Source organism: Sardina pilchardus, chromosome 7, assembly GCF_963854185.1.
Source record: "Sardina pilchardus chromosome 7, fSarPil1.1, whole genome shotgun sequence".
In the NCBI taxonomy this organism is placed as follows: domain Eukaryota; kingdom Metazoa; phylum Chordata; class Actinopteri; order Clupeiformes; family Clupeidae; genus Sardina; species Sardina pilchardus.
Window position 1 is genome coordinate 28528333 of NC_085000.1, and position 15000 is coordinate 28543332.

Consider the following 15000-nt stretch of genomic DNA (forward strand, 5'->3'; position numbering starts at 1 on the left):
AACCCTCTGTCTTGTTTTCCATTCTTCTTCTCTATCTCTGTCTCATTTTCTCCTTCCCTCCCTCCCTCCCTCCCTTCCTCCCTCGCTCCCTCCATCCCTAGTCTCACTGTTCCAGCACTCAACTCCTCAGCACTCATCCTCTATCAGGACGCTGGAGGTATGATGTCCGGCCGCGCTGATCTCACTCCGAGATCCCCTTAGTGGACATTTCCCTCCTCTCGGCCAGCGGCTCAAAGGCCGCTCCCCCAGAGTGGAGTGTGCTGGGTCCCCCTGGTCCTATAGCTGCTCTGAGGTTCCCCCTGTGGAGGTTCTCTCTTCCTCCAGCTGCTCTGGCAGGTGGGGAGAGCCTGCCAGGGGCCCCAGCGGGATGGTCATCTGCCACGGGCCGAGGGCCTGCTGCACAGGGGTCTGGACTTCTGTTCTTTGACTGGGAGAGAGAGAGAGATAGAGAGAGAGAGAGAGAGAGAGAGAGAGAGAGAGATCTAAAGAGATAAAGAGAGAGGGAAAGTGAGGAAGGAAGAGATGGGGAAAGAGAGGATGTTGTCACTTATAGATAATGTTACTGCCACTTATTGTGAGTGGTGGTTTCCTAGTGAGAATGCATTAGATGTCCCGCAGGCTGAAGACGGTATAGCCTCAGTAAGAGGAGAAGTGGAGACTAGGGCCCTGTGTATGTTGCAGGCCTTTTTTGTTTTTGCCAAGTAGGCAGAGCAAAAATGCTTTAAGTTCAAATCAGTCCTAAAGGAAACTACTGTATGCAGGTTTGCCGATTTCATCGCCGGTTTTGCTTTTGCTTTTCTTTTTTCGCTCGTTTTACGCTTGCAGATTTCTCTGCAGAGCTTCCCCTACAGCTCCCCAATCGGTCAGTCTGCCTTTTCATGAGCATGATCGCGAGGCTGGAGACTTTCTCTTTGTCAGTGAAACTTGCATGCGTGGTTTTTCCGCTCAGAGGTGCTAGGGGGAAGCGAGCCATCATTCAACCCGAAATAAGTCAAATAACGATTCCAGTGACTCTGAAGCTGATTAGTTAAGAAAAGCTTGCATAGTTCACCTTTAAGTAGTCAAATCACTGAAGCTCCATCTGGTAGTCAGTGACATCCATGTCATGTGATCTGTCCAGGACTAACCTAAAGCTAAACCTAAACTCATCCTAAGACAATCACACATGTGAGACATTTGCAAATCCGTCTGCATTTCAGTGGCTGTTGGATGCATACAGTATGTCTTAGAAATCTTAGTATGTCTTAGTATGGTCACTAGGCTGAAGGAATTTCTGCACACAGTTCCAGATTTCCACGCCTAAATCACTTAGTTAGAGTGCATAGATTTCACTATGACCTTGTCATACCTGTTCGAGGTCATCGCAAGAACACTGTTGATTCACCATAGAGCCATTATTAGCCCACTTGGCACAAAATGCAAATTGCACATGCAGTCTTTACATTAATGCAAATTTCACATTAAAATTCTCCTGACCGCAAGGGTCAGGCCCCTTGGACGTCCTCCCTGCTCCTTGATGAAGACCAGGCGGACATGTGAACGCAAGACGTCGACCACTTCAAACGCCCGCAACTTTATTTAAATAATAACCTCCACCACGGGCTCCATCTGCGGCAGTTTAAAGTCTATTTCTGTTCGCGGTCCCTTCGCACTGAGACAACCCAGCACCAGGTTATTAATGGCGATATAAACAATAATTACTGAAATATTGCGACGCAAATTGAATGATTAATTTCACAGCAAATACACTCCAATAAATGTGTTTTAATGAGTGCCTTATGCCATTCTCCAGCCTGTGGGCCCAGAGCCAGGCAGCGCAGATGGGGGAGAAGGGGAGATGGATATTTCTCTGCATCGTCACGCAATCTTAGAAAAAAAAAAGGCCCTCTGAAAATTCGGTTAGCAAAACAGGAGAAACCTCCACAAGCCGGAGCAGTTTGGCAGCGCGCCTCTTACATACCATGTCTGAAAAAAAAAAAAAAAAAAATGTCCCGGAGATTTGACGGATCTCGTACGGCGGTTTTGTTTTGCATGCTCATTAATATAACTTCCATGCGCACAGTCACAACATACATCATCAGTGCAGAAGCTTATCACAGCTATCAAATCAACAGCATATTTGCGCCGCAGGCCAATGAGGGATGAGCGGCTTGATTGACATCTGGAGGGTTCAGGTTGGGTTCTGAAGCCCTGTGGAAAGCGTCAGAGGTAATTCAGACGTGCTTGGGCTTCTTGTTGTCAACTTTCAAGAGGTCTTTATTAGGGACTCTTAACAGATACTGTTACTGCACATTGCAGTAGAGTACTGTACATGAGAGTCCAGGGACCACATGGATTAGTGGTTGACAGCAGAGGAGGAGGTGTGTCCCCAGAGGCCTTCTCTCTCTCTTTCTCTCTCTCTGTTTCTCTCTCTCTGTTTCTTTCCCATCTCCCATACATACATAAAACACATTCACTCTCTTCTGTGCATCTGTCTCTCTCCCTCTCTCTTTCTCTCTTTCTCTCTGTCTGTGGTCTGTTCACTCCATCTCAGATGTACCTGCTGCCTACGAGTGGAGACTGTTGGTTTTTGTAGGCATCAAGAGACGCTGGTCTGTTCTGTTCTGTTCTGAAACCGGAGCGAGGGAGGAGAGAGAGAGAGAGAAGGAGAGAGGGAGAGAAAGTGAGGAGGAGGAGAGCTGGGAGGAGAAGCAGATGCTGAGTTTCGCCGAAACCCCCTCCCGGTCCAAAGATCGGGCCGCGATTTGGCTGTGAGGAGAGTTCTGAATGCGGAGGGATGGGGAGGAGAGGTCGCAGGGAGACGGGGGGGATAGGAGGGGGGGTTGAACGAGGGGAGGAGAGGGGAGGAGAGGGAAAAAAGAGAAAAAAACAACATGCTTAATATCTTGGCTAAGAATTAATAGTATTGCAACCGCAAGATCTTGAAAATGTATCAAGGACTTTTGCAAATGATGTGGTGTTGAGTGAAAGGCTGGAAAGCCTAAGCGGTGGAGATGTGTTTATGTGAGTGTGTCTGTCTGTGTGTCTGTGTGTGCAGCGCACATGTGTGTGAGTGTGTGTGTGTGTGTGTGTGTGTGTGTGACTGTGACTGTGTAGCACGCGAGTGTGTGTGTGTGTGTGTGTGTGCATGCACTGGATGTGGTTGTATTCTTGAATGTTGCTGCATTTCTGTGTGTGTGTGTGTGTGTGTGTATGTGTGTGTGTGTGTATGTGTGTGTATAAATGTGTGTGTGTGTGTATGTGTATGTGTATGTGTGTGTATGAATGTGTGTGTCTGCACATTCAGGCACACCTCAGTGCATGTTCTCTCCCCTGAGTGAGGGGCCATAGAGAGAATGAGAGACACAGAGAGCGAGAGAGAGAGAGAGAGAGAGAAAGAGAGAGACAGAGAAGGAAAGAGAAAAGGAAAGGGAAAGTGATCCAAATGGCACGGCTTAATTGCAAAAAAGAATGTGTCGCCCAGCGAGCGATAGATCAGGGCGAATGGGTCCCTGGTTGCCGCGGAGACAGCCCCTGCTCTGTTTTGCCTATTGTCTGAGGGCAGCGCGGCGTTGAGAATGTGGGCCTCCGCCCAACGTCAACCCACCGCTGCTCCACTGTCTGCTCCCAGTACACACCTCGGGATGCAATTAGTAAGCATCCACGGACAGGCTGTGTGTGTGTGTGTCTGTGTGTGTGTGTGTGTCTGTCTGTGAGTGAGTGAGTGATTCAGAGAGCGATGCAGAGACACCTGGACTCTGATGAACTCGCATTGATTCTCTTTCTGGGAATTAGTTTGTTGTGGAGCGCACACCAACATGTTCATACCATTCACAAATCACAACACATATTCATCATGGAACACAAACACCAGAGACGTGCGTGCACACAGACACCCACACACACACGCACACACACACACGCTCACACACATACAGTACACAGACACACACACACACACAGCCATACACATACACACACACACACACACGGCATGTGCAGCAGCCGTTTCCCTCATAATCCCATGACATGATCTCATAATTATATTTGGGAGTAATGGGATTAAAGATTGTTCCTGAATTGGGCCTGCGGAGTTTGAGAAAGAGCAGCCATGTTTACCCGAGCAGAGACGCAGCAGAAGAGGCTGCTCTTTCTCAGTGCTGTGCCTCTCTCAGGCAAACACATGAGCTCATCCCTCTATCTGTCTCTCTTTCTCTTTCTCTCTCTCTCTGTCTCTCTTTCTCTCTCTCTCTGTCTCTCTCTCTCTCGTCTTACTCTCTTTCTTCCTGTGCGTGTGTGTTTAGGAGTGTGTGTACTGTATGTTTGAAAGACAGAGAGAGAGAGAGAGAGAGAGAGAGAGAGAGAGAGAGGCTTCATGTAGTATTTATGAGGGAGCTTCAGATATGCGGTACATGCCTGAGAGAGAGAGGGGGGGGGGGGTCCTGTGGGTTGGATCTATAGCCAGACACTGATGAAAACTCAAACCTGTACTCTGTAAACTGTACACACACACACACACACACACACACACACACACACACACACACACACACACACACACACACACACACACACACACACACACACACAAAGTTCAGTACCTGTCCACCTCATTGCACACATCTATTTCTGCCTCCACCTCCTCAAACACACACACACACACACACACAGGGGATATCTACCAGTAGATAGATAGATAGATAGATACTTTATTGATCCCCAAGGGGAAATTCAAGTAATGCTCGGTGTACAGATCTCTTTTAGTCTCTCCATTCATACACATGAGTATATGCACACAGTGAAAGAATCCCTACCTGTCATCCTGACCCCTCTCTCTCTCTTTTACACACACACACACACACACACACACACACACACACAGACGTTCTCATGCAGGGGTAGCAGAGTGCCGTGGGCTGGCCGGTGTGGCCTGTATCTGGTTTCCTGCGGCCCTCCTCTCCTCCCTTTCATGTCCCCGCCGTTTCCTGCGTGTGTTGACGGAGGGTGAGGGTGGAGAGCGCAGCTGGCAGACAGGACACACACTCACACACACACACACACACCCACACACACACACACACCAACCACCGTCACCGCTACCCGCGGACCTTCTTGACCCGCTCCCCAGCAGAGCCTCTCGCTACTGGGGTTTATACTGGCAAGCGGCGGCAGTGGTGGAGCTCAATCATGCTCTCTCTCTCTCTCATTCCCTTTCTCTCTCTCTCTGTCTCTCTCTCTCTCTCTCTCTCTCTCTCTCTCTCTCTGGGTGGAAGATCGCTCCCCTTTTCCTAAATGTGTCGGCACAGAATGCAGCCATTCTTTTCGGGCTCCCTTAAATATCATGTTCGGGATCCGCGGAGTCTATTTGTTGTGTTTCGTTGGGTTTCGTAAAGTACACACGCGGCCCGACTCGAAGCCACGAGCGCTCGACAAGAGTCTCTGGGAAAGAGGGAGGAAAAAAAACGGCCCGGTGGCTTGAGTTTTAAAAATGGAACGTTGTGGCTTTTCTCTCTGTGCACTTCTCTCACTGTTGCTTGTTTTCTCTCTCTTTCTCTCTTCTTCTTCTCCCTCTCTCTCTCCCTCTCCCTCTTGCCTCTCTCTGCATCCCCCTCTTCCAGGCTCTTTTCCTGGTTCTCCTGCTCACCCATCCGATCCTGTTTCAGGCACATTGTAACTGCTTTGTAAGAGGAACTACTTGTGAAGCGGCACCGTTTCAAAGGTTAATGAATTAGCCGAGGTAGGACAGCGGCGATTTCCTGCTAAGCGCCCGAACAAATTCCTTATAAATTACTCTGTGCCAAGTGATGGAGGATTACGAGTGTCACTGGCACTGTGGTCTGCCAAAGAGGGAGAGAGGAAGAGAGGGGGAGAGAGAGAGAGAGGAAGAGAGGGAGAGGGATAGAGAGGAAAGGTGAAAGAAGAGAGAGATATGAAGTTCCATTTTCTCTCTGTCACTTTCTCTGTGTCTCACTCACTCCCTTACTCTCTCTCCCCCTCTTTCTCTCTCTCTCTCTCTCTCTCTCTCACACACACACACACACACACACACACCTCACACACCTCATACACCTCACACACATATCCACATAGTCATGTTCAGTATTAGGGCTTTGGGCTTCAGCCAGAACAGCAATATGAGATAAATACTTTCCCATCTCAGCCATGCAGATCCAGGCCATCCTGTGGTACTACTGTACAGGGCTTCTCTTCCTGCTGTAGATGGGTTTGCCTGTACTCCTGGCACACACACACACACACACACACACACACACACACACACTCACACACAGTCCCATAACATACACACATGCAAAACAACACACCACACACGCAGAACACAAGACTCAACTTGCATCTCACCACGTCCTCAGCACGTGCAGCGCCGCACTACAAACAAACTTGACGGCGTGCACACACACACACTCACACACACACACACACACACACACACACACACACTCACACACACACACACACACACACACACACACACACACACACACACACACACACACACACACACACACACACACACACACACACACTTGTTCCCCCGCGCCTGCCATGCAGGGCTGCTCCAGCGCCCTCTCTGCAGTGGTGCAATGCAGACACACAGCCCCACATGCCTCCTCCGCTGCAGCGCATACTCATCGCATTAGCTACGCTTGTCGCATTTTTTTTTGTTTGTTTTTTTTTGTCTTTTACAGTACAGCTACAGTATGCTGCGGCGGCGGCGGCGGCGTTATGCCCAGATTAAGACAAGATCAGTTATATGAGAATGCGCAGTTGCAGCAGGCCAGCAGGACTATTAGTCATAATCCCCACCTCGGGGAGCGGGGGCATTGGACCGACGGCAGGGGTGGACACGGGTGAGGCCGAGGCTGATTAAAGGCGGAGGCCGATGCTGGCGGACAGGCCGGCAGGTTTTCAGTCGGCGCGGTGTGTTTTCTGTTCCGCGCTTCGTTTTGTCGGCGCGGAGCGAGCCAGCGAGCGAGCGAGCAAGGGGCCCGTCGGAGCTCGACCCCCTCTGAGTCCGTCTTTGAAGTCGTTTCAGAGTGCCACGTGCTTCCATCAGTGGGTTCTTTAAACCAGTGTGTGTGTGAGTGTGTGAGTGTGTGAGTGTGTGTGTGAGTGTGTGTGTGTGTGTGAGTGTGTCTATGTGTGTATGTGTGTATGTGTCAGCAACCACTTTTTGAAGTTATGAGTAAAGTGTATCTGAGCAGGCACAAGTGCGCGTGTGTGTGTGTGTGTGTGTGTGTGTGTGTGTGTGTGTGTGTGTGTGTGTGTGTGTGTGTTGTGTGTTTGTCTATGTCCTCTGGTGGCTCGTTAAGGGGCCTTGATAACGAGCTCTCTGACACCTTTGGAGTTCATCTGGGTTCACCCCGCTGTGTGTTACCCAATACCAGCACCATGGAAACCAAACCTGGAAACTCAATTAGTCCACAGGACCTCAAGTAACAGAAAAGAGCTTAACAGCCTGTGTGTGTGTGTATGTGTGTGTGTGTGTGTGTGTGTTTGTGTGTGTGTGTACATGCGTGTACGTGCGTGCGTGTGCATGTCTGTGTGTTGAGAGAGAGAGAGAGAGAGAGAGGGAGAGAGAGAGAGAGAGAGAGAGAGAGAGAGAGAGAGAGAGAGAGAGAGGATGTTTGAGATGTTTGTGTTATCACTTCTTAATTTTGTAATGAAATGCATCCAACCAGTATCATGCTATCATCTTTTTGATTAAACAACTTGTGCCGAAAATTCCTGGAAAAGCGAACCCAAGCTGCTCATATTGGGAGCTGGGAGGCATGTTGAATGTCAACACAAAACACAGTGTGCTGGGCAACACCACAGAGCGTGTTGTGCATATTGTCGTGACAGATACTTTCCTGGAAAAAAAAGAGCCTCTGCACAATGGAAGCTTGGTTTTAAAGGAATTAAAGCAGCTCTGGTTACTGTAAAGTGAATGATTATAAATTGCTGTAATTTTTAGTTGTTGAAAAATACTCCCCTGTTCTCATTTCTCATTCTCTCTGTTTTTTTATTCTCTCTCTCTCTCTCTCTCTCTCTCTCGCTCTCTTTCTGTGTCTCAGGTTGATGCTCTGCGGGTGCGTCTGGAGGAGAAGGAGTCGTTCTTGAACAAGAAGAGCAAACAGCTGCAGGAGCTGACCGAGGAGAAGGGCACGCTGAACGGAGAGATCCGCGACATGAAGGACATGCTGGACGTCAAGGAGCGCAAGGTCAACGTCCTGCAGAAGAAGGTACGACGGCGCTCGGGCCCGGCCTCTGGTCTCGATGGAGCCTTCAGTATCCCATGTGATTACCCACGCTTTGGCCTGTTGTTTTTGTCCCTTCGATTCCTCCGTTAAAGCGAGGCTAAGTGACGCTAAGGGGGTTTTCTAACACTTTTTGTAACCTTTAGCCAATATCTCCTTACACAGCCCTGGCTCCGTAAACTGGAAACCAAACTGGGAGCAGCCTGTTCCCAAAACAATAACAGAACACGGTGTGGAGTTTATCGGGTCACCTTTCAGAGCTAGCTCTCTGGTGTGTTTTGTTTGGTCTTTGGAGTAAATATAATGTACTGTGCGCTAAGAAGCATAAACATAAACATAAACAGACGTGGAGTCATCCAGCATTGCTTACCCTACCTTTAGTCCAGCATTGCCTACCCTACCTTTAATCCAGCATTGCTTACCCTACATTCAATCCAGCATTGCTTGCCCTACCTTTAATCCAGCATTGCTTACCCTACCTTTAAATCCAGCATTGTTTACCCTACCTCTAAATCCCAAATTTAGCCTGGATTTTTCATGTGATTGACATTCAGGGATGTGATTTTGTGGGCTGTCTAGACTTGACCCATGCTAGGTACAAAGTGTGGGTTGTCCACCCTTCCGCGGTCCCCTTCTCTGCTGGCCTGTGCTGCGTTAGGATGGTCTGGTGTGTGTCTAGTGTGGTCTGGTCTGGTCCAGTCTGCGATGTCCTGCACTGTCCTGCTCTGTCCTGTGCTGGACGGCCTGCTCTGGAGTGCTCTGGGTGAAGCTGGAGAGGTGCCCAGACTTTTCCTGGCCTCGGCCGCCTCCTCCTGGGTCTCGCTGTGGGCTGCAGAGCCTCTGGAAGCCGGCCTGTCGCATCCAATATGCTCCATTATCAGAAATGTAAAGCAGACACCAGAAGGTATTCCATTTGCCAATGAGTGTGCATGTTAGCTATCAGATGCATACTGTATAGGTGTCGACATGGAGAAAAGGAGCCATCCAACGGTGTGCACTCACTCACCCAGTCAGTCATTCATTTACTCACTCACTCACACACCCTGTCACTCACTCACTCACTCACTCACCCAGTCAGTCATTCATTTACTCACTCACTCACTCACCCAGTCAGTCATTCATTTACTCACTCATTCACTCACTCACTCACTCACTCACCCACCCAGTCAGTCATTCATTTACTCACTCACTCACTCACTCACTCACTCACTCACCCTGTCACTCACTCACTCACCCTGTCACTCACTCACTCAACAGCCACTCACTCACTGACTCACACATGCACTCACTCACTCATTCATTGTCATTGTCTGTCAATTACAGGAGTCCCTTTAGCAATCATGCCCCCCCCCCACACACACACACGTACACACACACACACACACACATACACACAAACACACACACACACACACACACACACACACACACACACACATTCTCTCTCACACACACACACACACACAAACACACACACACACACACACAAACACATACAAGCACACAACACAAAAACATACATTCCACCCACCCCACTCAGAATTGCGCTACAGTCACGCACACACACACACACACACACACACAAGCACACACACACACAAACACAAACACATACAAACACACAACACAAAAACATACATTCCACCCACCCCACTCAGAAATGTGCTACAGTCACGCGCACATACACACACACACACACACGCACACACACGCACACACACACGCACACACACACACACACACACACACGCACACACACACACACACACACATGCAGACACATAAATCGATGGAGCTTCTCACCCATGCAGCCGGGCTCCTCAGTGCTCATTGCGAGCAGATCTGTAATGTGCTCTGGGGATGTCCGCTCATCCTTAAAGGGCCTAATCGGCGTCCTGATGATTCGATTAGAGGCCCTGATTAAACGGCCTCGGGAAAAGAGCAGCCTTTAATGAGACCTAATGAGCACCGGCATCAGATATGTCATCCCCACAGTCTCTCAGTCTATGTGTGTGTGTGTGTGTGTGTGTGTGTGTGTGTGTTTGTGTGTGTGTGTGTGCCTGCACACGTGTGAGGGTAGAGTTTGTGTGTGTGTGTTTGTGTCTCTGTGTGTCTTTGTGTGTGTGTGTGTGTGTGTATGTCTTTCTCTCTCTCTCTCTCTCTCTCTCTCTCTCTCTCTCTCTCTCTCTCTCTCTCTCTCTCTGTACGTGTGTGTGTGTGTGTGTGTATGGGACCCTGGGCCCTCCTGTGGCCCCGGCAGGCCCTTAATGACTTTTATAAGGTTAAGTCTCAGCACTGACGCACTCCCACCTGCGGGGGAAGTTTCCACTCGTTCCCATGGCTCTCCCTCTCAACAGCCCCAACACACACACACACACACACACACACACAGACTTCTCTTCCTCTCAATTATTCTATCTGTCGCTCTCTGCCTTGTTGTCTCTTCCTCTCTCTCTCCATTCTTTCTCTTTAGTGTTCTCTCTCCCTGTATCTTTCTCTTTTTTTTGTCTGATCATCTTGTTGATCTTCCTTCCTCTGTTCCATCTTCCTCATTATCTCTCTCCCTCTCTCTCTGTGTCATGGTATTTATCTCCATGTTTTCTCTCTCTCTCTCTCTCTTTCTCTCCCTCTCTTTTCATCTCTGTGGTCTCTCTCTTTTTTTTCCACTGCCGCTCACTTATGTAAATTGGATGGTGTCTCTCGCCTCCACGCCTATTTCCGCTGGCTCGATCAGTCCGCTGCTGTTCCCAGGTCAGCCCGGACCACCCAGCTCAGTGACTACCTGTTTTGTTTTTAACTTTCCTAATATCAGCAATATGGAGCTGTTTGTGGGTCATTTGGACCTCCATGTTTACTGGGCGTCTTGCCTCCGGATCGTCTTGGCAGTCTCGGTGCCTGTCTTGATAAAGAACTGTTCCCAGACCAGATGGAGACCCCCCCTAACCCCTCTCCCTCCCCCCCTTTGATGATGACAGTGTTTCCAGTGTGGGTACGCTGCCCTTTCTACAGACAGACCCTGCCTGCGTTGGCAAACTGCACCTCCAGGGGCTTTTTTAATGACGGAAATGATGGTTCTTATCTTTATATAACTGTGGCCTTTAGGAGCAGGTCCCAGGTCAGTCTCTTGGCAGTGCTCGGTGCAGAGATGACCTTTTTTCATGCGTTTCATCCGTCCTCTGCCTGCATGCATCCCTCACCTAATTGCCTCCTTTTTTTTGCCGACAGGCTTTTTCGCCCCGCCGTGGGTATCTTAACAAGCTCCATGTACTGTATGTAATTTATGAGGTATAATTTCGATGGACTCAAACCATACTGCCACTCATTCCAGTGTGGTCCCGCATGTACGGTATCGTATGGACGGTGGTTTCCAGCGCAGCGGTGCACTTCTGACCTTGCTGCCATACCATTTTCTTGTCACCTCTTTAAAGCGAGCGCTACGCATATGCACTGGACGTATGGTGGCCGTGCGCGGTTAGCGTGAGTTATGTAATGCCTGTGCGTAATCAGAGGTTGCATTCCTCTTCTGCTGTCTATGCACTGTGTTGTTAAAGTGTCCACTTGTTCCATACAATATGTCTTATGTAAGATATACTGTATGCTGTATATGTGTGTGTGTGTGTGTCATGTTAAATATAAGTACTTTTTTCATCTGCTTTCTCACAATCTGTCTCCATATCTCTCCTTCCCTCCCTTCCTCTCTCCCTCTCCACCTCTCTCTCTCTCTCACTTTCCATCTCTCTCTCTCCATCTCTCTCGTTCTCTCTTTCTGTGACTCTTCCCCTCCATGTCTCCTGCTGTCATTTTAAAGTTTACAGTGCTGTTGTCACCTCCTTAAAGCTAGCATACTGTGTGTGTGTGTCAGTATTTGTGATAAGTTACGTGATACTGCCATAACTATTTTCGTTCTCTCTCAGGGCCTCTATGTATAATATTTCTGTGTCAGCCCTGATGTTCGCGCTGTAGCCTGTGTGTGTGTGTGTGTGTGTGTGTGTATGTGAGTGTGTGTGTTATATACAGTAGAAGCGTGTGAACAGACCTCCTCCTCAGCTCTCCCCTCTCCACGTTCGTCTCGTCTGTAATTTGCTGGACTTCCTCTTCACTCTTCACTTCAAATATCATGGGAGACCTGTGTGTGTGTGTGTGTGTGTGCATGTGTGTGCATGTGTATGTATGCCTGTGTGTTCCTAGACATGTGTATGTGTGTGTGCATGTAGTGTATGTATGTCTGTGTGTATGTGTGTGTGTGTGGTGAGAGAGTGAAGGAGAGTACATCTGTGTCTGATGTGGTATACGTGTGTGTGTGCTTGGGGGGTACGGAGTGTTTTGACCTTGACCCCCCCCCCCCCCCCCCCCCCCCACACACACACACACCACCCCTCCCTGCACACACACACACACACACACACACACACACACATACACACACTCTACGGCCCCTCTTCTCCAGAATTCCCCCTGAAATGTGTGTTGCCGTAGCTCCACTAGAGAGTTTCCATTACCGGCTGTAATGTCTGTTTCAGAGATGACTGACTGTCTGCACACTCACACTCGCTTCAGCTCAGCCCCGATCCGGCGGCGCTTCACCATGGAAACAAGCGATGAAAGGGTTTCATATCTCTTTTAAACGCTAATGAAGATGCAACATTCTGCTCCCATCGCTCAAAATACACCCACCATGTGTGTGTGTGTGTGTGTGTGTGTGTGTGTGTGTGTATGAGTGTGTGTGTGTGTACGAGGATGGTGTTATGATTGTGGGCACCTCATTATCACTTCTGTGCAGAGTAGAGGCACAGAGCAAGTGAAAAAGAAAGAGTGAGAGAAAGAGAGAGAGAAAGAGAGAGAGAGAAGGATAGATAGAAAGAAACTGAGAAAGGGGGCGAGAAGTGAAGGAAATAGAGACTGAAACATAAAGTGAAGGAAAACTCCAGAGTTTCCAAACCCTGAGAAACTCCACAACCCCCCTATACACACACACACACACACACACGCACACACACACACACACGCACGCACACGCACACACACATACATATACACATACACATATTGTACACACATACACTCATGCTCGGCCTCTCCCCGGACTCTCCCCTTCCAGCGTGGCTCTAAACCCTGGCTGCGCGAGCTGGAGAAATCTCCATGCCGTCTAAATGATTTCTGCATGCCGTGCTGCTCGGAGCGCTCAGGAGGGATGCATAACAGGCGTAATGGATTTGCTGGAGCCCCGTCTGCTGAAAGATCAAGGCATTACCTGCTGGCCGGGAGGACGAGGTGGGGGGGAGGTGGGGGTGGGGGAGGGGGGGGGGGGGGGGGGGATGTTTTCCTCAGCACCGCAGGGCCCGGCGGAAAGACCGATCCGCCGTCGCCGCTGCTGCTGCCGACCGACCGACCGACCGAGTGCGCTCCGCCTCGAACGCAAACCCACCGGCAGGAGCTGCTCGAGAGACAGCAGAGGGTTTTTTTTTTTTTGGAGGCTACACATCTGCTGCTGCTGTGTGTGTGTGTGTGTGTGTGTGTGTGTGTGTGTGGAGATGCACAGCTCTATGTCCTGTCTGTTGCTACCCCAGTGCGTTTTAAAGGCATTATTCAAGCCCAAAGACAAAACCGGCAACATCGGGGGGGAAGGCTGACCCCCGCGCAAAAGGAAATATTTCACTTCGGTTCCACTCCATTTGTCACCGACTAAATATCGCGCGGCGCATCGGAAAAGGACCCTTGCGCTCTGATTGGTTTTCCACACTTCCTGTTTTCCCCTGGGGAGGGGTCTTCGCGGGGCTATAACTTACCGGCGGGGCTGCCCGGCGAGAAGCCCGCGGGGCGAGGTGTTTTTCCTCCTCCGCGGGCCCCGGGGTCCATCCGTCAGAACCGGTCGCCGCCCCAGACGGAACAGATGAGAACGGCAGAGCCTCGTCCCATGCCACGGTTCTACGCAGGCAGCTGTGAGGCAACCCCCGCCCCCCCCCCCCCCCAACATCTGTCACTCACTTGTGTGTGTGTGTGTGTGTGTGTGTGTGTGTGTGTATATGCGGGGGGGGGGGTGGTGTTATGGGGGGGTTGACAGTCTGTCTGCTCCCCTCCCTTGTGACGCATATTCATATTGTTGTTCTTTGGAATTACGGGCACTCGCCGGGGGGATAATACATACTTCTGAATCCCAGCGTTCTTCACAAGATATGCCTGGCGTCCGGGCTCTAAATAAGCCGCTTTTCCAGAACCGAATCAAGGTAAATGAAGACAGACACAACTGGGCTGATTCTGGTATCATCTGAGTACGGAGGTCAAGCCGGTCACCGTCGCTATGCAATGAGTAATGAGAACGAGAGGGTGGAGTTATTGTTTGACCATCTCCACCTTCCCTTAACACACACGGACACGCATCTCACACACACACACACACACATACACACACTCACGTACACACATGTAAGCACACAGCAGGCCCAGAAGACTGTCAGCATTGCTAAAGTGTAATAGGAACCAGTTCCCAATACAGCACAACCCTACAGCGAGCGTTAGCATTGTGAAAGGAAAACAAATTGGTTCGCAAATCAATGATCTAAGACTCCCGGACACATCAGAGGAGGACGCTGGGTTGAGACGTCGCAGGTTTCCATCGGTGCGGGGCTGCGGAGCGGTGCTGGTGTCTGTTGAGCTGGGGTCGCCGTGCCTGGACCAGAGAACGAGGGAGAGACACGGAGAGAGAGAGAGAGAGCGAGAGAGAGACAAAGAAAAAGGAAAGAGAATGAGAGAACCGAACGGATCA

General features: G+C 49.9%; 1 protein-coding gene across 1 annotated transcript in view; it reads left to right on the forward strand.

Moving 5' to 3' along the window:
* LOC134087871 (ERC protein 2) overlaps window positions 1-15000 on the forward strand; it is a 283328-nt gene that overhangs the window by 61124 nt on the left and 207204 nt on the right. The window contains exon 6 of the mRNA XM_062541676.1: window positions 8055-8222. Coding sequence (XP_062397660.1) covers window positions 8055-8222 — 168 coding nt within the window. The remainder of the gene's footprint in view (window positions 1-8054; window positions 8223-15000) is intronic.